Source organism: Lolium rigidum, chromosome 1 (assembly GCF_022539505.1).
Source record: "Lolium rigidum isolate FL_2022 chromosome 1, APGP_CSIRO_Lrig_0.1, whole genome shotgun sequence".
Lineage (NCBI taxonomy): Eukaryota > Viridiplantae > Streptophyta > Magnoliopsida > Poales > Poaceae > Lolium > Lolium rigidum.
In genome coordinates, this window is record NC_061508.1 from 41581862 (window position 1) to 41606403 (window position 24542).

The following is a 24542-nucleotide window of genomic DNA, read 5'->3' on the forward strand; positions in this document are numbered from 1 at the left end:
CGGCATAACCCCTATGACGCTTGTTTAGAGGGAACCCATACTAAAGTACATAAATTTCCAGTTAAGCCCTACCCAAAGATCAGGTATTGTGGGGGTACTCTAAAGTTGGAATGGTGTCGCATCCGAACCCTGTTGGAGATATGCCCAAGAGGCAATAATAAAATGGTTATTATAATATATCTTTGTGTTTATGATAATGTTTACATACTATCCTATAATTGTATTAACCGAAACATTGATACATGTGTGTTATGTGAACAACAAGGAGTCCCTAGTAAGCCTCTTGTATAACTAGCTTGTTGATTAATAGATGATCATGGTTTCGTGATCATGAACATTGGATGTTATTAATAACAAGGTTATGTCATTATATGAATGATGTAATGGACACACCCAATTAAGCGTAGCATAAGATCACGTCATTAAGTTATTTGCTATAAGCTTTCGATACATAGTTACCTAGTCCTTTCGACCATGAGATCATGTAAATCACTTATACCGGAAAGGTACTTTGATTACATCAAACGCCACCGCGTAAATGGGTGGTTATAAAGGTGGGATTAAGTATCCGGAAAGTATGAGTTGAGGCATATGGATCAACAGTGGGATTTGTCCATCCCGATGACGGATAGATATACTCTGGGCCCTCTCGGTGGAATGGCGTCTAATAGCTTGCAAGCATATGAATGGTTCATAAGAGACCACATACCACGGTACGAGTAAAGAGTACTTGTCATGAGACGAGGTTGAACAAGGTATAGAGATACCGATGATCAAACCTCGAACAAGTAAAATATCGCGTGACAAAGGGAATCGGTATCGTATGTAAATGGTTCAGTCGATCACTAAAGTCATCGTTGAATATGTGGGAGCCATTATGGATCTCCAGATCCCGCTATTGGTTATTGGTCGGAGAGAGGTCTCAACCATGTCTACATAGTTCGCGAACCGTAGGATGACACACTTAAGGTTTGATGTCGTTTAAGTAGATATGGAATATGGAATGGAGTTCGAAGTTTTGTTCGGAGTCTCGGATGGGATCCAGGACATCACGAGGAGGTCCGGAATGGTCCGGAGAATAAGATTCATATATAGGAAGTCATATTCCAAGTTTGGAAATGATCCGGTGCATTTATGGCAGGTTCTAGAAAGTTCTAGAAAAGTCCGGAAGAAATCACCATGGAAAGTGGAGTCCCGGAGGGACTCCACCTTGCATGGCCAGCCAAACCCTAAAGGGTGGAGCCAGGTGGACTCCACCATAGGTGGCCGGCCACCCCACCCAAAGGAAAGGTGGGAGTCCCACCTTGCGTAGGACTCCCTCCTTGAGTAGGTTTCCCACCTATGGGAGGTTTTGTTGTTGGGGTCTTATTCGAAGACTTGGACTACAACTCTTGGGGATTTCCACCTATATAATGAGGAGAAGAGGGAGGGGGCAGCCACTCTTGGCTGCACCACCTAGGGCTGCCCATGGCCGGCGCCCTACTCCCCTCTCTCTCCACAAACCCTAGCGCCCCTCCTCCACATACTACTCCCGCAACGCATAGGCGAAGCCCTGCCGGAGTTCTCTACCACCACCGCCACCACGCCGTCGTGTTGCCGGGATTCCGAGGAGGATCTACTACTTCCGCTGCCCGCTGGAACGGGGAGAAGGACGTCGTCATCAACACCGTACGTGTGACCGAGTACGGAGGTGGTGCCCGATTGTGGCACCGTCAAGATCTTCTACGCGCTTTTGAAAGCGGCAAGTGATCGTCTACCGCAGCAACGAGAGCCTCCTCTCGTAGGCTTTGGAAATCTTCAAGGGTTAGTCTCGTTCATCCCCTCGTTGCTCCCATCTTCTAGATTGCATCTTGGCTTGGATTGCGTTCTCGCGGTAGGAAATTTTTTGTTTTCTATGCTACGAATCCCATCAGTGGTATCGTAGCCGTGTCTATGCATAGATGGTTGCACGAGTAGAACACAATTGTTTTGTGGGCGTTGATGCTTATGTTGTCTTTAGTTTGAGTACTTTGCATCTTTGTGGCATAGTGGGATGAAGCGGCTCGGGCTAACTTTACATGACCGCGTTCATGAGATTTGCTCCACGCTCGACATGCAACTTGTATTGCATAAGTGGCTTTGCGGGTGTCTCGTCTCTCCTACTATAGTGAAGATTCAATTTACTCTTCTATTGACAACACTAGTATCACCGTTGTGGTTCATGTTCGTAGGTAGATTAGATCTCACTCGAAAACCCTAAACCACGTAAAATATGCAAACCAAATTAGCGACGTCTAACTTGTTTTTGCAGGGTTTGGTGATGTGATATGGCCATAATGTGATGATGAATATGTATGAGATGATCATTATTGTATTGTGGCAACTGCAGGAGCCTTATGGTTGTCTTTAAATTTCATGTTGAGTAGTATTTCAAAGTAGTTGTAATAGTTGCTACATGAGGTGAACAACCATGAAGACGGCGCCATGGACCTTGACGCTACGCCGACGATGATGGAGATCATGCCCGTTGATAATGGAGATCATGTCCGTGCTTTGGAGATGAAGATCGAAGGCGCAAAGACTAAAGGGCCATATCATATCACATATGAATTGCATGTGATGTTAATCTTTTATGCATCTTATTTTGCTTAGAACGCGACGGTAGCATTATAAGATGATCCCTCACATTAATATCAAGATAATAAAGTGTTCTCTCCTCGTATCCACCGTTGATATAGTTCGTCGTTTTGAAGCATCTCGTGATGATCGGATGTGATAGACTCAACGTTCACATACAACGGGTGTAAGCCATGTTGCACACGCGGAAAACTTGGGTTTGCTTGACGAGCCTAGCATGTACAGACATGGCCTCGGGACAACGGAAACCGAAAGGTTGAACACGAGTCATATGGATGATATGATCAACATGTTGATGTTCACCATTGAAGCTACATCATCTCACGTGATGATCGGTTTTGGTGTAGTGGATATGGATTGTGTACCACTTAACAACTATGAGGGATGTTGTATTAAGTGGGAGTTCATTAGTAATTAGATTAAAACATGAACTAATTATCATAAACATATTCTGAGTAGTATTTTGAATTAATTTTGTAGTATTGGCATCCGTTTTCTACCATGCGCTAGTCTTGTAATTGAGATAGAAATACTGTTAAGTCTGACAAGAAACTTTACAGACTGGTACCGTATTATTAAAGAATCAAGAAATGATTAAGTCCTATTGCAAACTTTTAGTTGATTCAAAGAGCTATGGTTTCAATTAGTACCTAAAGTCATCTTGTCTCCGTGAAACTTGAAGTTCAAATCTGTTTGAAAAGTAAGGAGCTGAAAATTTTGTGTTCAGAAATAAACGAGGTATAAGATATATGTGATATCTAAGACCTTGTTGCAAGGTGATAGAATATAATTTGGTGAGACTACATAAACTCATAAGTTTTATGGGAATGTATGAAGGTTGAAGACGCCAGGCGTCCCAATCCTCCAACTATTGGGGCACTAACGATATTCGCATATCCATGAAGTGATCTTCCTTAGTATGCACCGTTGCTAAGACTCGTAGTTTCGAAGCATCACGTGATGATCGGGTGTTATAGATTCTACGTGTGCATACAATGGGTGCAAGCCAGATTTGCACATGCGAATACTGAGGTTAAACTTTACGAGCCTAGCATGTACAGACATGGTCTCCAAAAGTCGTCATGATATGATGGATAAAATTATGAGTGAAATTGTTCATCATATTAAAAGGTTACTAATAGTGAAATCCGGAACACTTGTCATATGATGATCAACTTCAAAAGTAAGAACCTCAAGGTTATTGGTATTTGACCAACAAATCTAGAAGTTATTGATGTTGAAGTGTTTTTCTGAATAATGAGGAAAGCTAAAAGAGAAACTACAAAAGATTATTGGCAGAAAGAAAGAAAAGACTAGAAAGTCTAGCTCAGGTGTATATAAATGATATACATGTTATGGATGTATTCCTTGTTTGGTCACATAATGAAATTCTTGGGTAGAAGTACCAGGTTGGTTGGTATGAGATGTCATACAATACAACGCAATACAAGAATACGATGGCCTAAGTGACTAATAAGGAATATGGTAATAATGCACGTCTGGAACATAATAAAAGTGTTATCATGTTTGTCGTTGGCATTCTACCTAGCCCTTAGAATTTATAATAAAGAACTTAATAATTGTTATTTTGCTCTGGTCAAATGAAGACAATGAGTTGTTCAAATTATGACATTACTCCATGTACGATGGATAAGTTATTATAAATCTTAATGGTGAAACACACACACATAATACTGACCCTAAAATGCCATAAGGCAAATGATTTGAATTCCACTTATTTGTTGAACCGCCATTTAGGTCATGTTAGAAAGGAACGCATGAAGGAACTCCATGCAAATGGATTTTTGGAGTCATTTGATTTTTGAATCTTTTGGCGCTTGCAAATCTTTTCTAAAGAGAATGACTAAAATACCGTTCATAGGCCAAGAGTTGAATGGGCAACTAACTTAGTGAAAACATACATGATGATATATGTGGTTTACTGGGCATAGTTGTGTGCGGGAGATTCTTCTACTTCATGAAAACTTCCAACAATGAATTGAGTATATATATGTGGATATATTCAATAAGGAAGAAGTTTGAAACATTTGAATGGATTCAAATAAATTTTCAGCATGAAATGGAAATCATTGTAATAGAAAAGTCAAATATCTATGATTGGATCATTGGGAAAATATTTGAATTACGAGTTTTAGCAAACATCTAAGAGAGTTATGAAATTGTTCTACAACTCACATTTCTTGGAGTATCATAGTGATGATATAGTATCCAAGAGATGTATCCAAACCTTGTTGGGTTAATGATGAGATAAAAATAAAATGATACCATTATATTTTTGTGGATTATGCTTTAGAGACTACCGCTTTTACACTGAATAGAGTATCATCATGATCCGTTGAAATGACATCATACGAGTTATGGCATGGGTATAAACCCTAATAGTCCTTTCTTTAAATTTTGGTCTAAGAGTTTACAACCAAAATCGGATGAATGTCTTTGTTGGTTATCCCAAAGTGTTGATTGGGAATTCTTTCCACTATGGATACAAAGACAAAAGTGTTTGTCGATGTTTCTTATTTATTTCCAAGAAATTGTTTCTAGCGAAGTATTAGAGTGGGAGAACAATAGAATTTGATAAGGTTTATGAGCCTGAGCATAATGATCAAAGTAGCGCAGCATCGGAATTGGTTCCGGAAGCGGCCACGACGATCATGGCTCCCATGACTACAAAGTGTTTTTAGCCATGGAGATCGAAGTACATATTGAACCTTGTAGGTATGGTTTACTTTGTGATCAAATAAATGATTTGTGGACAAAGGATTGATTTTGAACAAATGATAAACCAACTACAAACAAAGAAGTTATGATGGGCCCTGACTCCGTTAAAATGGCTATACGCCATGAAATCCAAGATAGATGAATACTTATTGAAAGTAAATGGATCTATAAAATTGATGAAGCTTGACTTGTCGAAAAGTTGTTTACGACAAAGTTCAAAGAGTTGACTACGATAAGATTAGATCTCCCGTAGCAATGCTTATAGTCTATGTGGATTATTCTAGTAATCACTACATATTTCTTTTATGAGATATGCTAGTGGGATGGAAAAATACATTACTTATCAGAAGTGTGTATTAAAGGTGTATACAAGATACAACCAAGAGTTTTGCTGGTCCGTGGAATACTAGATAGGTATACAAACTTCAATCGGATGAAGTGAGTATCGCGGAGTTGGAATCTTCATCGGATGAAATAGTCAAAGAGTTTTTGATTTCATCAGAAACGATGAAGATGCTTGCATTTGCAAGAAATTAAGTGGGAGCGCTGAGACATATTTATAATACTTATGTAGATGACATATAGTTGGTTATAAATGATGTAATTATATACTTGATTAAAAGGTTTCATTGAGAATTAACTTTAATGAAAGGATATGGACTGAAACATATTTAGTGTCAAAGATCTATGAAGATAGATTGAAACACATAATAAGTTCAAGTCAAAGTACATAGAATGAATATTGAAGTAGTTCAATATAGAAATATTAAGAAGGTGTTCTTTTCATGCGAAGGTTTAACAAGACTTGAGTGTATTTGACACTCGATGAGTAAAAACACATGAGTGATTTTAGATCACAAAGAATATGTACAAAATCAGATGTCATGTGCTCTAAAGAGTTAGGAGCATATGCCAGAATGATTCATGTGATGATTATTGGACAAACAGTAGGAATATCCTTGAGTACTTTAGAAGAACCAAGGATATATATATATAATTTTGTATGGTGTAATGACAAACAAATCGATGTAATGTGTTGCACCGATATTAGTTTGGTCGCATATAAAAATAAATTTCAATCTCAATTAGGCTAAAAGGTAGCACAATGAGCTAGAATAAGTCTATGCTAGATTTAGATGTGTTCTAAATATTGTGATGGATTCTACAGAAGAAGGCAGAGTATGTCATTGTTTTGACAATGATTAAGGATGTTAAGTCGAGAAGTTCTTTGAGAACTTGGTGTCCGATAGTGTCAGAACTTTGAAGCTATATTGTGTGTGACAATATTAGTGACATATTTCAGACCGCGGGATTAAGATTCCACCAGAAGACCAAACATATTTAATGCCTAATCATTTGGAAAATGAGTGATGCGTTGAAACGCAAATGAATTGCAAAATACATACATTTCTGAGCATGTCAGATCCGTTGACTAAAACCTCTCCCGTCATCAAAACATGATAAAGCACCAGAAGGCCAAGGTGTTATATCTTTACAAATATAAACTAGATTACTGACTCTAGTGCAAGTGGGAGACTGTTGGAGATATGCCCAAGAGGCAATAATAAAATGGTTATTATAATATATCTTTGTGTTTATGATAATGTTTACATACCATCCTATAATTGTATTAACCGAAACATTGATACATGTGTGTTATGTGAACAACAAGGATTCCCTAGTAAGCCTCTTGTATAACTAGCTTGTTGATTAATAGATGATCATGGTTTCGTGATCATGAACATTGGATGTTATTAATAACAAGGTTATGTCATTATATGAATAATGTAATGGACACACCCAATTAAGCGTAGCATAAGATCACGTCATTAAGTTATTTGCTATAAGCTTTCGATACATAGTTACCTAGTCCTTTCGACCATGAGATCATGTAAATCACTTATACCGGAAAGGTACTTTGATTACATCAAACGCCACCGCGTAAATGGGTGGTTATAAAGGTGGGATTAAGTATCCGGAAAGTATGAGTTGAGGCATATGGATCAACAAGTGGGATTTGTCCATCCCGATGACGGATAGATATACTCTGGGCCCTCTCGGTGGAATGTCGTCTAATAGCTTGCAAGCATATGAATGGTTCATAAGAGACCACATACCACGGTACGAGTAAAGAGTACTTGTCATGAGACGAGGTTGAACAAGGTATAGAGATACCGATGATCAAACCTCGGACAAGTAAAATATCACGTGACAAAGGGAATCGGTATCGTATGTAAATGGTTCAGTCGATCACTAAAGTCATCGTTGAATATGTGGGAGCCATTATGGATCTCCAGATCCCGCTATTGGTTGTTGGTCGGAGAGAGGTCTCAACCATGTCTACATAGTTCGCGAACCGTAGGGTGACACACTTAAGGTTTGATATCGTTTAAGTAGATATGGAATATGGAATGGAGTTTGAAGTTTTGTTCGGAGTCTCGGATGGGATCCAGGACATCACGAGGAGGTCCCGAATGGTCCGGAGAATAAGATTCATATATAGGAAGTCATATTCCAAGTTTGGAAATGATCCGGTGCATTTATGGCAGGTTCTAGAAAGTTCTAGAAAAGTCCGGAAGAAATCACCATGGAAAGTGGAGCCCCGGAGGGACTCCACCTTGCATGGCCAGCCAAACCCTAAAGGGTGGAGTCCCGGTGGACTCCACCATAGGTGGCCGGCCACCCCACCCAAAGGAAAGGTGGGAGTCCCACCTTGGGTAGGACTCCCTCCTTGAGTAGGTTTCCCACCTATGGGAGGTTTTGTTGTTGGGGTCTTATTCGAAGACTTGGACTACAACTCTTGGGGATTTCCACCTATATAATGAGGAGAAGAGGGAGGGGGCAGCCACTCTTGGCTGCACCACCTAGGGCTGCCCACGGCCGGCGCCCTACTCCCCTCTCTCTCCCCAAACCCTAGCGCCCCTCCTCCACATACTACTCCCGCAGCGCATAGGCGAAGCCCTGCCGGAGTTCTCTACCACCACCGCCACCACGCCGTCGTGTTGCCAGGATTCCGAGGAGGATATACTACTTCCGCTGCCCGCTGGAACGGGGAGAAGGACGTCGTCATCAACACCGTACGTGTGACCGAGTACGGAGGTGGTGCCCGATTGTGGCACCGTCAAGATCTTCTACGCGCTTTTGAAAGCGGCAAGTGATCTTCTACCGCAGCAACGAGAGCCTCCTCTCGTAGGCTTTGGAAATCTTCAAGGGTTAGTCTCGTTCATCCCCTCGTTGCTCCCATCTTCTAGATTGCATCTTGGCTTGGATTGCGTTCTCGCGGTAGAATTTTTTTTGTTTTCTATGCTACGAATCCCTACAAACCCAACCATCAGTTTTTTCAAATTCACCTTGTTATTCAAAGGTCATATTCACCTTCAAAACTTTTAGTAGAATGACTCATCATTCTAAGGTTTTCAAAGTCATTTGATTCACAAGTTCCCATCTAGAGTGGTCAATTTTAGTTTTAGCACTAGCAACTAGTCATGAGGGATGCTAACTACATTTTAGCTATCTAGGCTAAGTTTGATGCTCTTGTAGTACTCTATATTTAGACAAAGGTCAACTATAAAAATAAGCCTTGATAACCAAAGTAAGAGATTGCAAGATAAAAACTTGTGCTTGGAAAACATAAATCCTTAAACAAAAATAATAGTGCCATGGTATCTTGCACTAGTATAGCTTGCATTAGTAGAGCTTGCCTTGAGTGGTACAGTTGTCAAAGTGTTCCTCTTCTTCTTCGTAGAAGACCTCTTGCTCCTCGTAGCCTTCGGTACTAGCGTCTATAAACGGATACGAGGATACAATCACCAAACAATACTTATGTACTCTAGTTATCACACAAGATGATCTAGCATCATCACAATCATCACCCAAGATAATACTAGGGTTTTCTTTCTTTTGTTTTGGGAAAAGTAAATTCCACTCAATGAACATTACTAAGATTTAATATTCTCAAATAATAAAATATGAGGTTATGTAGACTAATGTCACCACCTCACATAAAATTACTTGGGAAAGTGATTTAAATGAGAGACCACATCTCATAAATTTTAACTACTATTTTTAAGTAATTTAAATGGGCTAGAAATGACTACATAGCCATTATTTGAATCTAGCCCATGATCATAGGAAACAACCCTGTCATATTTTTACATATGCAGTTAGAGTATCTGAAATGTGAATTTTGAGAGGTGGAATCATCTCAAAATAATTTATGGTTGATTGTTCATAAATGTTTTAAATCTGAAAACCTATTGTGTTGTTATTTTTACTGTATGTGTTCTACCATGCTTATGGAGTTGTAACTAATTTATTTGATTAGATAAGGTCACAGGCTCTCCATAGAAATTTGAATCATCCAATTTGGTTTAACAGATTTTTTCTATTGAATTTTGAACAGGGCATCAATATTTGAATTTAGGTTAAAAAGAATTAAATCGAATTTGAATTCGTGGGCTTAGACGGGAAAACGAAACAGGCCAGAGGAATTGCTAACGGGACGGCCCAGTGGCGCTTCGCGCACACGCTGGCGGCCTGACAGCGGGTCCCACCTGTCAGTGGGTCTTAACCTACACCGAAATGGTACGCAGCCTGTGCCGTAGGATTAGAACGAGATCTAACGGACGAGGGTCGTCGTTGTCGACGACGAGTTTCAACCCTAACCGCAGCGGCAGAGGGGGTCGGAGGCTCACCGGAGGTCCGGCGATGGTCGGGGTTGGCGGCGATCGGCGTTGCGGACGAAGATGAAGCAGATGGTGGTCGCGACAGCTCCGGGGGTGCTCGGCAACTCCCGCTCCACCTTCTCCAGCTCCGGCGGGTCTCCGGCCAGCAATTGAGGCTCTGTGATCTAAATTTGGACGAGGGATTGCTTAGGGAGGATCAGGGAGAGGAGAGGAGGAGAGTGGTGTGAAGAGATAGCAAGGGGGAGGCCTCCTTTTATAGGTTCATCGAGGGGCAGGGGGAGGTCACGGTGGCGGACGGTGAGGTGGCGCTACGGGCGGTGAGAGGCATGGGCGAGGACGGTGTGCTGTTCATGGCGTCATGGTGATCATCACGCGCGTCTTCGCACAGGAAATGGTGGTCAAACACAGTGGGGATCATGACGCGTCCGGCGGTACTGTGGCGGTCATCGGCGACAGGGCACGGGGAGACGAGGGAGGAAGTCTAGCAGGTTCCTGGTGTCGTGGCGATTCTCCTGGCGGGCGCTGATGGCAAGGAGAGGGCTAGGTCAGCGGGCGCGTCACGGCGTCCTTGCGCGCTCTGGCGTCGCGACCATGCCGGTCGTGGCATGCCTGGGTGATGCGAGCACGTCCTTGTCTGGGCAATGCCGAGCTCCGATTGGCCCAGGGCTGGTACCAGTGGGTTCAGGGGAGTGAGGATTGTCTCCAGGACATGGTGAGAGTGAGAGGAGAGGGCAGGGATGAGGTGAGGCATGGTGAGTGGCATGAGGTCATGGCATGGCTTGCCATGGTCATGATCACCAGTGAGCAGTGGTTCAGGGGCTTGCCATTGTCCAGAGGGGTGTAGAGGGAGTGAGGGATGACAAGTGGAGTGATGGTTTAGGCTAATACCCACCAGATATTAGGGTGTATGCACTTCTCTGATTTGTGCACACCAGGTGTTCGACACAATGGCCGCAAGAAACATTATTTTGAATTTTGCCACAATCTTTTATGGGTGTGATTCTAATATTACTTGACATCTTTTTTTGGTATTGGTTTGCAAATTGAGGTGGGTTTGATGAAAAATCGAATTTGAGGTGATCTTGAATCTGTTTCAATGTTGCCACCTTGGTTGCTTATTATAAGCATTTGAGAATGATTCAGTAGGGTTGGCCAACACCAAGTTACTCACTTTTATGTGTACTAGTGATCTGGGCAAAAAGATTATGAGGTTTGCTTTAGAAAAGAATAACCACAGGGGTTCAAAGTAGGCATCAGACTAAAATAGTCAAAAGTGACCATTATCATATGTGCATTGATTTTTTTCCTTTTTATTTTTATTTGTTTTGCTTTTCTTTGACACAAATGTTATTGTTTTGGGTTAAGAGGTATACCCACACTCTAAACAACAATCATGGCAATATCACAACAATCATGCATAATCACTATGAAACCAATTTAAAGCAAACCAAGATTTTGTTGGCTCAAAATTTTGGAGTAAGGGAATTTGACTTTCTTCATTGCTTTGGATTTTTGGGGTGTTACACCCCCCCCCACTCAAACTTTCTTCTAGGTCCGCCCCTGGTATGGCGTGTAAATGAACTTGATGATGATGGTGGCACCTTCCATCTATGTGAGTCTCTTTCTATCTCACAAAAGAGAACCCCATGTGTATATGGGCGCGGTGGAGGGGTGGTGATCTTTGGGCATCTTTTTATGTTGGAGATAGTGTTCTAGAGACAAATAATAATGAGTATATCATATGTTCATAATAAGTGAAGTGTCATGCTCTAACTGTATTAAGCGTAAACATTAATACGCGTGTGGTATTTTAAACAAACAACAGGGTCCCTAGTAAGCACACATGTGCATATCTAGTTCATTGTGTTCAATAGTTGATTGAGACTTCCCGATCATGGACATACACGTCATTGACAATGAGATTGTATCAATTGGATGAATGATATGATGGACATACCCAAAACATAAGTATTTTAACACGATGAAGTCACATCAAGTTTAATGTTACGATGTTTATAAAGTGTGTAATGACTTAATCCTTAGACCGTGAGAACATATCTAATCACTTCCACCGGAGGCTGCTTTGACTGCATCAACCGTCACACCATAACATGGTGATCATAAAGTTGTAGTGGGTATTCCAATGTGATGGGTTGAGGCGTATGCATCGAGAGCGGGATTTGTTCGTCCACGTGACGGAGAGATACAAATGGCCCACTCGGTGAGATTACATCCATAAAAGCTGCACATCATATGACTAGGTCATGGGGATGTAATCACATGCGAACGAGTTGAAATAGCCTTATCGGTAACGAGATCGAATTAGGTATTGTGATACCGATGATCATGTCTCGAACGAGTGTCGGTATCGAGTGAATAAAATGAATAAGATTCAACGCAATGGTTCAAATGACGATTATATCTTCATTGAATGCATAGAGATCACCATGGTCATCCATACCCCCGTAGTGATCAATTGACCGGAGAAAGTGTCCTAGATCATGTATGTGTTATTCCCGAACCGTAGGGTAACACACTTAAGGGTTCAACGAAAGTCGAAATAGTTTAGGATTCATCATAATTGAGAAATATATCCGGAATAGGGTTCCGGAGTTGTCCGAAGGTTCTTCAAAATTGTTCGGGAGGTGTCTCATACAAAAGGAAATGAAAGGATATGTTTAATATGTTTATTAAATGAATTATTATATTAAAATATACTTAATTAAATTAAAAATATGTTTTATTTAATTAAATGTGGCCTCCCAACCTTTATTTGGCCCATATGGAAAGGGTCCCATGGGAAGGAAAGGGGGTGGCCGGTCGGGCCAAGTGGGCTAGCCCACCCGGGCTGATCGGGGGGGGGAGGGCACACGCGCGGCCTAGCCAAGGACCTGTCGGCCAGCTCCCCACCTCCTCCTCTTTCGTCCCACCTTGCCCCCTTATGAAACATCCCCCCTTTTTGCCCCTTATATAAAGAGACCCATTGGGGCAAATTAAATACACAATGAAACATAGAAATATCTTTCTAGTTTTCTTTACCGTCCGGTTCCCCGAAGAACTATACGGGGAGGGAGATAACTCCATCCAGTATGCGAGAGCGTTGCTGGGATCCGGATCTAGAAGATCTACTTCCGCAACTTCGCTGGATCGGAGCCAGAAGCCTCGTTGAGCACCGTACGTGTGTGAAACTACGAGGTGATGCACCTGCGGCATTCGACGTCGTGGGAGAGGACTTCTACACAACCCTGATGTCTAACCACGTTGTAGCGGAACGTTAACCGTTGTCGCTCTACGAGGGTATGTCACCGATATCATCTCCGTTACTGCATTATTCCTTGGATAGATTTTGGGCATATTAGGATTTGTGTTAAGTTAGAATTTTTTGTTTCCTGCTTCGAACACCTTGATTTTCATTCTCTTCAAAATTCTCCTCCGAAACTAGTCTCTCCTCCGAAGGGGTCCATAGGAACCTTCTAGATCATTGCTAACTGACGTGCATTTTGGTACGAGTGGGTCACTCAAGATTTCATTCCAAAGTCCAGGCAATATTATATGCTAGTTAAGTATTGTCGACAGCATGAATATTATTTGATGACAGTTAAAGAGTAAACAAAAATAGCGCCACAGGTCTCTTGGAGAAAAATTAGCAACATAGGTCATAGTGTTCCTTTAATTTTGTTAGTGAGAAAATCTCTTCCCGCTACAAACGATGATCAAGACACACAACATTTGAGACCATCCATGATGATCCCTTGGAGAAACAAGCAACGCAATTAGAATCACGTGTCTACGTTTTGGGTGGCTAGCGAAGAAGGTTATACCCCGTCTAACCGGTTGTCGGTCAAATCACCGGGTTTACATCATTTTTTGTCTCACCAAAATAGATTATCCTTTCAGCGGAAGACGGAATTTCGGCAGATATCGTGTGAATATATATAGATGCTGCCTGCATTGAGCTTTGTGTTGAAAGTCAAACATATAGCAATGCAATTAAAGTAAGGACCGGGCTAGGCAGCATCCGGTGCTGGTTTGCCTGACCCAACATCTGGATGCTAGTTTGGCAAACCCAACATCCGGATGCTGGTTTGTCCGGCACAGCACCCGATCGGGAACGACAAGGAATAATAGCCCATTACAGAAGAATGCACGTCCAGACAAAAGAACAACCCAGTAGGGCGTGGACCATGTACATCTACCAACCCACGGTACAACCGTACCCCCAACAACCCCCTCTCTCTCGTCATCCCTCTCGCCAAAAAGAACTCTAGGTCTTCTTCCTCCTCCACATCTCCATGGATCCCAGGTTTTGGAGCCAAATTTGCAATTGGGAGAAGAATAGTCTTTCTGCTGCTGCTCCAGCAACTTGTCGTAACTGCAGTCGGGAACTACCTGCGGTCGGGAACGCCTGTCATTCTCCTTATTTATTACAATGTGCTGCAAAAAAAGAAACAACACCTTAGTTAACCCAAGAATATAATCAACTTAAGCATGCTGGATAACCAAACTTGACCATATGCATCAATTAGAATAATGGCTAAGAGGCGCGTGCAGTAATACACAAAAATGTGAAAATAATAAAAAACGGAAAAGCTTTGAAAAATAGTTGTATTCAGGAAGCAATTTAACCAGGTTCATAAGCTAACTTACTTTTATATTTGAAAACCGACTAAAAGCATGTTGACAGAGCTTTGAAAAATAGTTGTATTCAGGAAGCAAATTAACCATGTTTAGGAACCAACTTAATTGATACATGAAACCAACTTAACCATGTATACATAGCTTTGAAAATAGTTGTATTCAGGAAACAAATTAACCATGTTCAAAAAACCAAGTTAATTGTATACATGAAACCAACTTAACCATGTATACAGAGCTTTGAAAATAGTTGTATTCAGGAAACAAGTTAAACATGTTGAGAAGCCAACTTAGTTACATGAAACCAACTTAACCATGCATACAGAGCTTTAGAAATAGTTGTATTCAGGAAACAAATTAAGCATGTTCAAAAGCCAACTTTATTGTATTCATGAAACCAACTTAACCATGTATACAGAGCTTTGAAAAATAGTTGTATTTAGGAAGCAATTTAACCAGGTTCATAAGCCAAACCACATTGTATACATGAAACAAACTTGAGACTGTTGACAGAGTTTTGAAAATAGTTATATTCAGGAAACAAGTTAACCAGATTCATAAGCCATCCTGCCTTCCTACTTAAGCATTCTGCATTTGACAAATCCAAGTATCATATCCTTCTTGAGAAAGTTGGTCCAAACATGGAAATGCTGGACCGTTTATATGATCTTCCGTCAAGGATAGATGGAGTTGCTACAAAACTAGGTGAAGTGAAGAAAAATTGTTTTCCCTTGAAGTGCATGTTACGTGGATTTCCATCAGAGTACACTTCTAGCAACAATATTCTTCTTTCTTGTATTCTCGTAATACTTGAGATTATACACACCTTTGATGGATACAGAAAGATCATGCAACCAGGAGACAGAGATCAAGTTGATGTGGATGTTATTTCAAAACTGCTTAGCATGGTGATGGCTGTAAGATGAGATCGAATATTCAGATCCATTTATGGACAGTGTGATGCTATATTTATGAGTCTAATCAACCACAGGGAAGATCATGCTGGATACACTGACCTGTTCTTCTGTATGTTCCAAGGTGTGCCATCGTGGGCATCGCGTTGTTTATTCTCGATCAAGTCGTTTTTTCTGTGACTGTGGAGCTGGCTGTGTGAGAGGAAGCAACTGCCAGTGCTTGAAACCTCGGAAATTTAATGGCACATCCAGTGTACGACCACCTGCAAGCAGCTTCAAATGAAACCAACTTAAGCATATTGACAGAGTTTTGAAAATAGTTGTATTCAGGAAACAATTTAACCAGGTTCATAAGCCAAATTAATTGTATACATGAAACCAACTTAAGCATGTTGACTGAGCTTTGAAAATAGTTGTATTCAGGAAACAATTTAACTAGGTTCATAACCCAATTTAATTATATACATAAAACTGACTTAACCATGTTGATAGAGCTTTGAAAATAGTTGTATTCAGGAAACAATTTAACTATGTTCGAAAGCCAATTTACTGCTATACATGAAACCAACTAAACCATGTTGATAGAGCTTTGAAAATAGTTGTATTTAGGAAACAGTTTAACTATGTTCGAAAGCCAATTTACTGTTATACATGAAACCGACTTAACCATGCTCCGAAGCCAACTTTAAAAAAAGTTGACAACACACAAACCTATCTATATGACAATATGAGTGGCCAGTTCATAGCATCCATGGAAAACAACATTTAATGCCTGCAAAAATTCTATCCAAATTACTACTAGTTCATTGGCAATTTACAAAGCAGTAACACATAAAGTAGTTCTAATTGCTACTAAATGGGGTGGCAAGCGGCGTCCCAAATCTGTCCCGCAAACACAAAACTACAATAAAATGAGTAATCAAATCTGATCGAAATTAGTGCATAACTAGTGAAAACTTCCACCAGCATGCCGGAAGCAACCCTGCTACTAACCAGATAAATGCCTTGCTGCTGAAAACTTACAAAATACATGGGAAACCACTAGTGGTATATGTTCTACTCCCCCATTAGTGCATGCAACAACAACAAAGTACCCCCAAAGTGAGCGACTGAACTAATTCTGCCAAAAGGATATCCCGCACGCGAGATGAAATTATTCATATCAAATACAACGCCATGACCATTACATGAGATCTACTACACTGTTGTTTAAAACAGCACTAGGGATCCATAGACACACAATCAAACGGGACATAGACACCAGTAGATAAATCTGGACTAAAATTACTACAGATATACCCATGAATTGCTCCTCAGAGCACCAGAATATAACGTGATTGAAGGGGATTTGCTCTGGAATTACCTCTGTAAGTCGACCTGGTCAGAATTCTTCGCATAACTTTGTCACCTCGAAGCAAGACGACACCCACAACTAGATCTTCCCCGTCTACGCTGCAGAGCTCGCTGTCCGACCGGAAACCTCGCTGCCCGATGCAGAACACGCCACTCTACCGCGCGGCTCACCCTTCGCCGTCGAGCGAGCCATCCTCCCATGCGCTCTCGCACTCCCGCGACGAGCAGAGCAGTCGTGGTCAACCTCCGCCACCGAATCGACCTCGTCCCTTACCGGGAACCTCGCTCCCCGACGGAGAGCACGCCGCACTACCGCGCGGCACGCCCTTCGTCGTCGAGCGAGCCTTCCTCCAACGCGCTCTCGCCCTCCGGCGACGAGCGGAACGGTCGCGGTCGACCTACGCCACGGAAATCGCCATGGAACCCTAGAGCTATGAGAATGGGAGCGAGAATGGGAGAGGAGATATGGGGAACGGCTTTAGCGACCTCAACGAGAGAGACGGGTGCGAGATTGAAACCGCTCGCACGGTCGCACCACACGTGCCACGTAGGAGCCAGGTGGGAATTCGTCAATGTGCAGGTGTGTTTCGGTCGGACTTCATAGATTGACGCGGCGCGTGATCGATCCATCCAGGACGAATCCAACGGCCCAAAAACGAGTGCTCGGTTTAACAGGGAGCATCCAAGCACTTTTTAGCAATTGGGTTAAAGTAATAACATCATAACAGCCCGTATGGGCAATCCACCACCTCCCCCATACCCGGCAGTTAGACTGACAGCGATTATCAGACCTCCCATTACTTTAACTTGTGCGACTTGGACTACTGCTCACCACGCCAGCCCCCACTACGCACCCAACAAGCATGATCTTTTGCTTGATTGCACGATTAAAACGGATAGACTAGATTCAGCCAGGCAAGAAAATTGAGAGTTTGAGACTACGGAAGAGATATATGTGGGTTTTTTGGACGGGACCAGGCAGGACTGCTACTACGGCGAGCCCGGCACGATCGTAGCCCATGATGCCATTACCATGCCCATCCCGTGGTACTTGTCGGTGATAATAATCGGGCGGCGGCTAATTTATTTAGGGAAGAGATGAAGATTAATTTTGAGCGATGCAGTTGGGGCAAACAGCAGGCAACCAACGCTACACGGGTGCGAACCATTGCGAGGTTTTGTAGACATGTGAGATCATTCTGACCTGCAAACAGCGGCGGCAGCTCTCTGGGATTGGTGGCCGACGGAGGTCAACAGCCTACCAAATGGTTGGCCTAAGGTGGGGAACTCCATCGTCATGTTGGAGTGTCTACCCCTCTGTACTAGACGCCGTCCTTTTCACCCTTCGAGCTTAAAACAAAACATGCAAATCTCCTCTGGGTACTCGAAAAAAACATTCCATGATACCACTTCCTAAAATTCAAATTTATAAGTATTAAAAAGATCAAAACAAATTTGGGGTTTTTTACGAGATATGTGTTCATATTCCTACCAATTTATCAGCACCAAAATCAAAATACACAGACGAAAACAAAAGAAAAATAAATTGCTATGTGAATAGTGTCATTTTGTAATTTTATCTTTTTTACACTATTCATGCCAGATTTGTCTTTTTTGTTTCTCCCCTTGTTTTCGAATTTGGTTTTGAGAATTTTAGATATTTTAAAACACACATCCTGTGAACATCCACAAATTTCAAATATTTTAAACCATGCAAAATTAGATGGTAAAGAGTGGTATTTATGAAAGGTTTACCCGAGGCTGTTGTCTTGGGCCTGCTAGCCAGGTACCAATTGACATCTGTTATAGCAGCTACTATGAGGCCAGGCTGGATCGTTTTGGGCTGGTCTGACCGGAATTCAGCCAGTGTACAATTGGGGTGCCAACAGTTGGTGCACTTGAGCGGTTGAGCCGCCTTGCTCCCGCCTCAAAAAAAAAAAAAAATGCAAACGTCACAACTAAAACGCACTGATTTGATGGCATATCGTTTTTCTGTTAGATTGACTTAAGGAGATTTTAAGATTTATATACTGCATATTATATAAACGTAGTACTTAATCCGTCCATAAAAAGATGTGGAAGATTTATCTACATTTAGATATATCTATACACTAAAAAGTGTCTAGATACATTTAAATTTAGATAAATTTATAACATTCTTTTATGGACAGAATACTAAAAGAAGATTATCAAACAGGAAACTATATAAAGCGCTCAACCGAACTGCATTATCGTAGTCCATACACCAATGATAAACACCCCTGAGTTGCCTCCTTGTGAAGCCGCCTGCACCTGAATTGAACTTTAGAATATTAGAGATTTTCATGGCCGGGAGTCAGAAAGCTACTTTAGTCTTCCATCAAACGCAGCCGAAAGGCAAGAGAGATAGCAACACAATTCCTTGCAAAAAGCGCTCCAAGATTCTCCCTAATTTGTTTTGCCTGTCATTGCTAACATTTCCCGGTCACTGATATTGCTTGAGAATGGAACCATTTGTTTTACAGAGATTGCATTGTGTTTCTGAGTGTGGCCGAAGCTAAAGAACTAGGGGATCCAGAAATCTGACGAAGAAAAGAAGAAAATTGCCAGATCCGGAACAGCGGTAGATGATTCTTTCTATCTCTCGAGATATGGAAACTGGCAAGTTGACGAAAGATTCTAGATAAAGCAAATGGATTTTGATCTGTACTATATAATAGGACATTCCCTGGTCCTAGATTTGCACTTTTTGCCATGTCCCTGGCACTAATTTGATCCCTTTTGTTGTCCATAATTAGTACGCCCATAAAGTCGACACTTTCGGAGAACCTTTAATTCCTATGTATGTGGTAATAGATATGTACGTTTTCTATGCAATTACGTGGGGTTTGGCACAGATCAGCATCACTACGACTGGGAAAAATGCAACGATATGGACAGCCATCACGAACTCAAGGATAGTAACAACCACCATAAGTATGACCTGACTTTGTCACACTAGTTTATGTGTAAAATGTACCTCCAAAATAAGAATTAGGGCTCCTCTTTGACCGTATATAAGATAGTTAAGCCAATATTACTTGAGATCCTTTTTTGGAGGGTTGATCCTTGTCTCCATCAAACACGATCTATGCGATATACTCGTTTGTAAACAAAATTTTATAATAAAATAAAATGACCATGTGCATCAATCTATGCAGAGGCCCGAGCTTCCCCATTTTGGGAAAATATCTCAAACCCTCATGTCATATAAACAAAACAGATATTGGCTTGAGTATATATATTAATTGTCCATGTTGCGGCTCGTGAATACTTCTTCCATTTGGATATATAAATTGTATTTACGGTTCAAGTTTAAATGATGATTAAGTCACAAAAATACTATCATAAGAATATTTGTAAATCCCAAATATATGATGTCAATTAAGTTTGTAGGAAACGTCATTGCCAAAATAAAAAAATCACGTCAAAGTGAACAAACTTGAAAAAAGCAAATGATAAATATCTCTAATAAATTAGTAGTTAGATCAAGTTTCTATGATTCGTTGTTTACCATTGATTTTGCATGTTGATATTCCGCCGTGGCTCTAGCATAAACTACAGAAGACTGATCATGCATGAGCCAGACCAATATAAATATTTTAATTTAAACTACAACCAATACAAGAATTATGGAACGAAGGAGTAGAAAATAGCATGAACTGCCAACCCCGGCAGAGAAGGTCCTACAATAATTATGCATTGTGGCCTGGAACACACCTTTCACAAGGAAATTATCAAATCGTTGCTTCATCGCTGTATTGGAGAACATAACTTAGTGTATAAAAGAATGAAACCAAACCTTTATTCAAAATATACCTCACATCATCCTCACTGGTCACCCTAATATATATGGTATCAATCTCATGTCACAGATCACATAATGAGATATTACTATTAGTACATAGAAGGTTTAACTTAAATAACTAATGTACCATATATGTTTGGATAAATAACGTACCTTTTTTAATCATCTATTTTCCCCACAACACAATTGCAAAATATGGCTTTACTTAATGTGTGGCCACCGACGTAAGACGCCGGAAAGTTTTACTAGAGCCTAGGCTCCCTAGAGCCCTTAATATATTCCTTTTGAAAAGGAGTGAATTTCGCTTTTTACCCTACGTGTTGTGTATTCATGCATTGCCCCATTTAATTGGATATATATTAGAATAGCCCATCTAGGAGACTTAAAACACAATCTTACCTATGTTTAGCATTTTGTTTGTTTTTGTTAGATAGGACTGGCGTGTTTCATCTATGTGGCACGGCAAAATGTGTAAAGATCGGAGGGCATCATCGAAAATTATATCCAGACTAAACTTACATAATTATTTCATTCCTCATCACCGTACTGTATTTTTGAAAGCCTGTCATCACAGCACACCTTGCCCAACGGATACACAACGGAAAACGAGGGTCCAAGTATTTTAGAATGTGTAATCTAGATGATTTTTGACTTAATAGGGTAATTGATAACACAAATACATAATTTGGGGGTAAAAGTGGAATTCACTCTTTGAAAAATTAATTTCAGAGTTTCAAAAAAATAATGAAAACCCCCAGTCAACTATGTACACTACGAGCGTGTAAATTTGTAATATAAAATAAATTGGAATTTTAGGCTCAGCAAAAAACATTTGGAATGCATAACTGCTTTGATTTTTCAATGAGAGAAAATTATTGAAGTGGTGCCACTTCTTGTGTGAACTAAGAAAATACAAGTAAAATGTGTTGAATGTAAAATTTTGAGTGTGGTCTCCCGCTGGTCTACTCCTATCTGCGAGGGTGTTGGTTGAATAAGGTGAGTTTGTATGGTGCGTCTTCTTGAGTGCGTCATTTTGGCACACGAGCTTGGAGTCCGTTTTTTAAAACTTTGAAAAAAAATCTAATTTAAAGTTCTGATTTTCTAAAAAAAACAGAATATAGTAAATGATGTATCCTACATGTGTGTTAAATTCCAATAAGAAATAACTTGTATTCTATCCTCAGCAAAAATGATAAAAATACAGATCTAGGAGCATGAGCAGTGCCCCTTTTGAATCTTCTAAAATCATTTTACTTTATGACGATACAATTCATATGTATTTATATGCTTTTGCATTGGGAGAAAAATGAGAAACAGTAGCCATATCTGGAAACATTGTGAGAAAACGAGTGAAGTGAAATGCATAACTACATGCATGGATATCTTTAACAAAGACTACAGGGATTTTCTGATACACATGAAGAATTCAAGAATGATCTTCTTCCGCATCCTAACATCTAGAATTAAGTCAATTAACTAAACCCGATGGAAAGAGGAAGCATCTAAATTTAGTGATTCACACGACATTAAAAGGTCTCTGTTTGTGAAATAAAACAGTGGCTTCTCCTGATAATACAACGACGTTGCATCGCTAATTAAACGGAGAGGCCAGTCCACTACCCTGATTGATCAATCACGCATTGCTGATTGTTGCTATCTGAATTTCAGCGTCTGCGCAGCGGGAACAACCGCCACTCCTGGAACGACTCCTGGTAGGACAGCAACATCAACACGAGCACCAGCGCCACCGCCACGCCCCACGGCGACGATCCAGCGCCGCCGTCCCACCGGCCGTACGCCCCGGCGCCGCTCGGATAGTACTCCCCGGGCGCCACCTGCGAGATGAGGTACCCGAGGCCGCCTCCGCCCTGCCGATCGCTGGTCGCTAGCCAGAGCTGCGCGGCGACGATGAGCAGCAGCGGGGACAGGATGAGAAACGGCCGGAGCTGCTGGAGCATGCTCTCCACCGCGGCCTCGCACACCGCGTACAGCGAGGCGGCGACGAGGAGGAAGAGCGTCGCGAGCAATAGGAAAAGCTGGATCGGCGGGCGAGAGCCGCCGACGCCGCCTCTTGCCGGCTGCTGCGCGTAGCTGTAGTAGTAGGGCATGGCCGCAGGCTGGTAGTAGGGGTAGGCGCCGCCATAGCCATTGCTCGCCATGTTCATGGAGTCAATTAGTCCTGGCCAAAAGGAGAAGCGCTTCTTCTCGAATCTAAGCGCCTGAATCTAATCTACCCGGATTTCTTGCTCGCGCGCGCTGCTGAGCTAATGCTGCAGATTTGTGGTCGTGGTCTCGTGGAGAAGGTGATTCGTATATATAGTAGGAAAAGTGGAGGTATCGAATTAGAAGGCGATATGATAGGGACGCAAGAGGGTAGCTTTACTTGGGAGGAGGGGATTCCTTCCAATCAGTGATCCTGACATGCCTGGTATATCGTGGGAGGAGGGGATTTCTTCCAATTAGTGATCCTGACATGCCTGCTATATCGACGATTTTTAGCAAATCGCAGCAATCACTGACATTTAGCGCCACGGGAAACGATCCTGCACGGATTATAACTAGCTCGAGATATCCATAGCTAAATCCCTGCTTGTACGGACTACGGCCGGAAGGAATAAGCAGGGCCTCTTTGGTTTGGAAGAATTTCAAGGGAATTTTGTGCACTTGCTATTTGGCAGTGGAGTGTTTTTCAACTCGCCAATAGTCGATTTTTCAGTCCATTGCATGCATGGCACTGTAGATTAGTTTGGCCACTTGACCTTTTTCTCTCCCAATCTCTATTTAAGCGTAAGTACAACATATTTACCCAAGTATTTATTTACATTAGTATTTAAATAAATGTAAATAATACGAGAAGAGTCTCCTATTTTATAGAAATGCAATTTATATGAATTTCTATCATGAAGTTCTTTTGGTTAAAATTTAGAATCTTTAAAAAATCATATGGGTTTTGTTTTCCTAACTACGATTACCTAATGTTAAAAACAAACTACAATTACCCAGGATATCTAAAACAGGTAACACAAAATCCATAACATATAGTACCCCATATCATAATGTTACATCATAGGGGACACACATTATATGACTGATCAATTAGTCAAAGAATCACAATACATATTGGTGCATCATCACAACTCATTTTATCAAATAAGAAAATGTAATAAATATGTATTTCTTGTGCGGTAATTCTTTACATCAAGAGGCTGGTCAAATTAATCGACATAGGTTTTTATATTGCGCAACGAGGGATGGTGCCATGTAGTTGCAACATGTCAACACAACGTGATGGCATCGTCATCCTGCCACACGTCCAAAATTCACATACAAATTCCCTTGACTTAAGGGTGTTAGAGCAGCTTCAGTCACGCACCCATACGACATCTGGTAACAATGTTGGACAAGCGCTATGGCTGACGTAGGCACAAATATGAATTCATGGACTACCATATGCGCATATAGCCGTGTATGGGGAGTCTCTTCCCAGCATCGCACCCAATATTGTGTCGACATTTGGGCAAGTTATCTCTTTTTCGTTTCTAAGAAATTCACATATTGAATCTTCTATCCAATTTATTCGTTGTAGTTGATGAAAAAATGGCCATACTGACGGGCAGGGCGATGCGGCCACACAAGTTCTGTGTGTCGTAGCAAGAGAAGATCATGGAGTGAAACCCTAGGCGCAAATGCATCGACTAGATCCATGTTTTGTGTGCCTGTCTATATGCATGTATTTATATACAAACATGGAATGTGCATAGGGGCGTAGACACA

General features: G+C 41.3%; 1 protein-coding gene and 1 long non-coding RNA gene across 2 annotated transcripts; both read right to left on the reverse strand.

Annotated features, from left to right (window-relative positions):
- Window positions 1-14039: 14039 nt before the first annotated feature.
- LOC124685242 lies at window positions 14040-17302 on the reverse strand. The gene is made up of 3 exons (XR_006997346.1): window positions 16953-17302; window positions 15502-15852; window positions 14040-14474 (listed from the first exon to the last, which is right to left on the reverse strand). It is a non-coding gene; the product is annotated as an uncharacterized LOC124685242 (long non-coding RNA).
- Window positions 17303-22254: 4952 nt separating this feature from the next.
- On the reverse strand, window positions 22255-23038 carry LOC124671732. Its single transcript, XM_047208070.1, has one exon. It carries the CDS (start codon window positions 22931-22933, stop codon window positions 22433-22435), a length of 501 nt encoding a protein of 166 aa, XP_047064026.1. The 5' UTR covers window positions 22934-23038; the 3' UTR covers window positions 22255-22432.
- Between the last annotated feature and the right edge of the window lie 1504 nt (window positions 23039-24542).

Excerpts from the sequence above, each read along its gene's own strand:
- LOC124671732 (XM_047208070.1), bottom strand. The coding sequence starts at position 22,933 with ATGAACATGGCGAGCAATGGCTATGGCGGCGCCTACCCCTACTACCAG.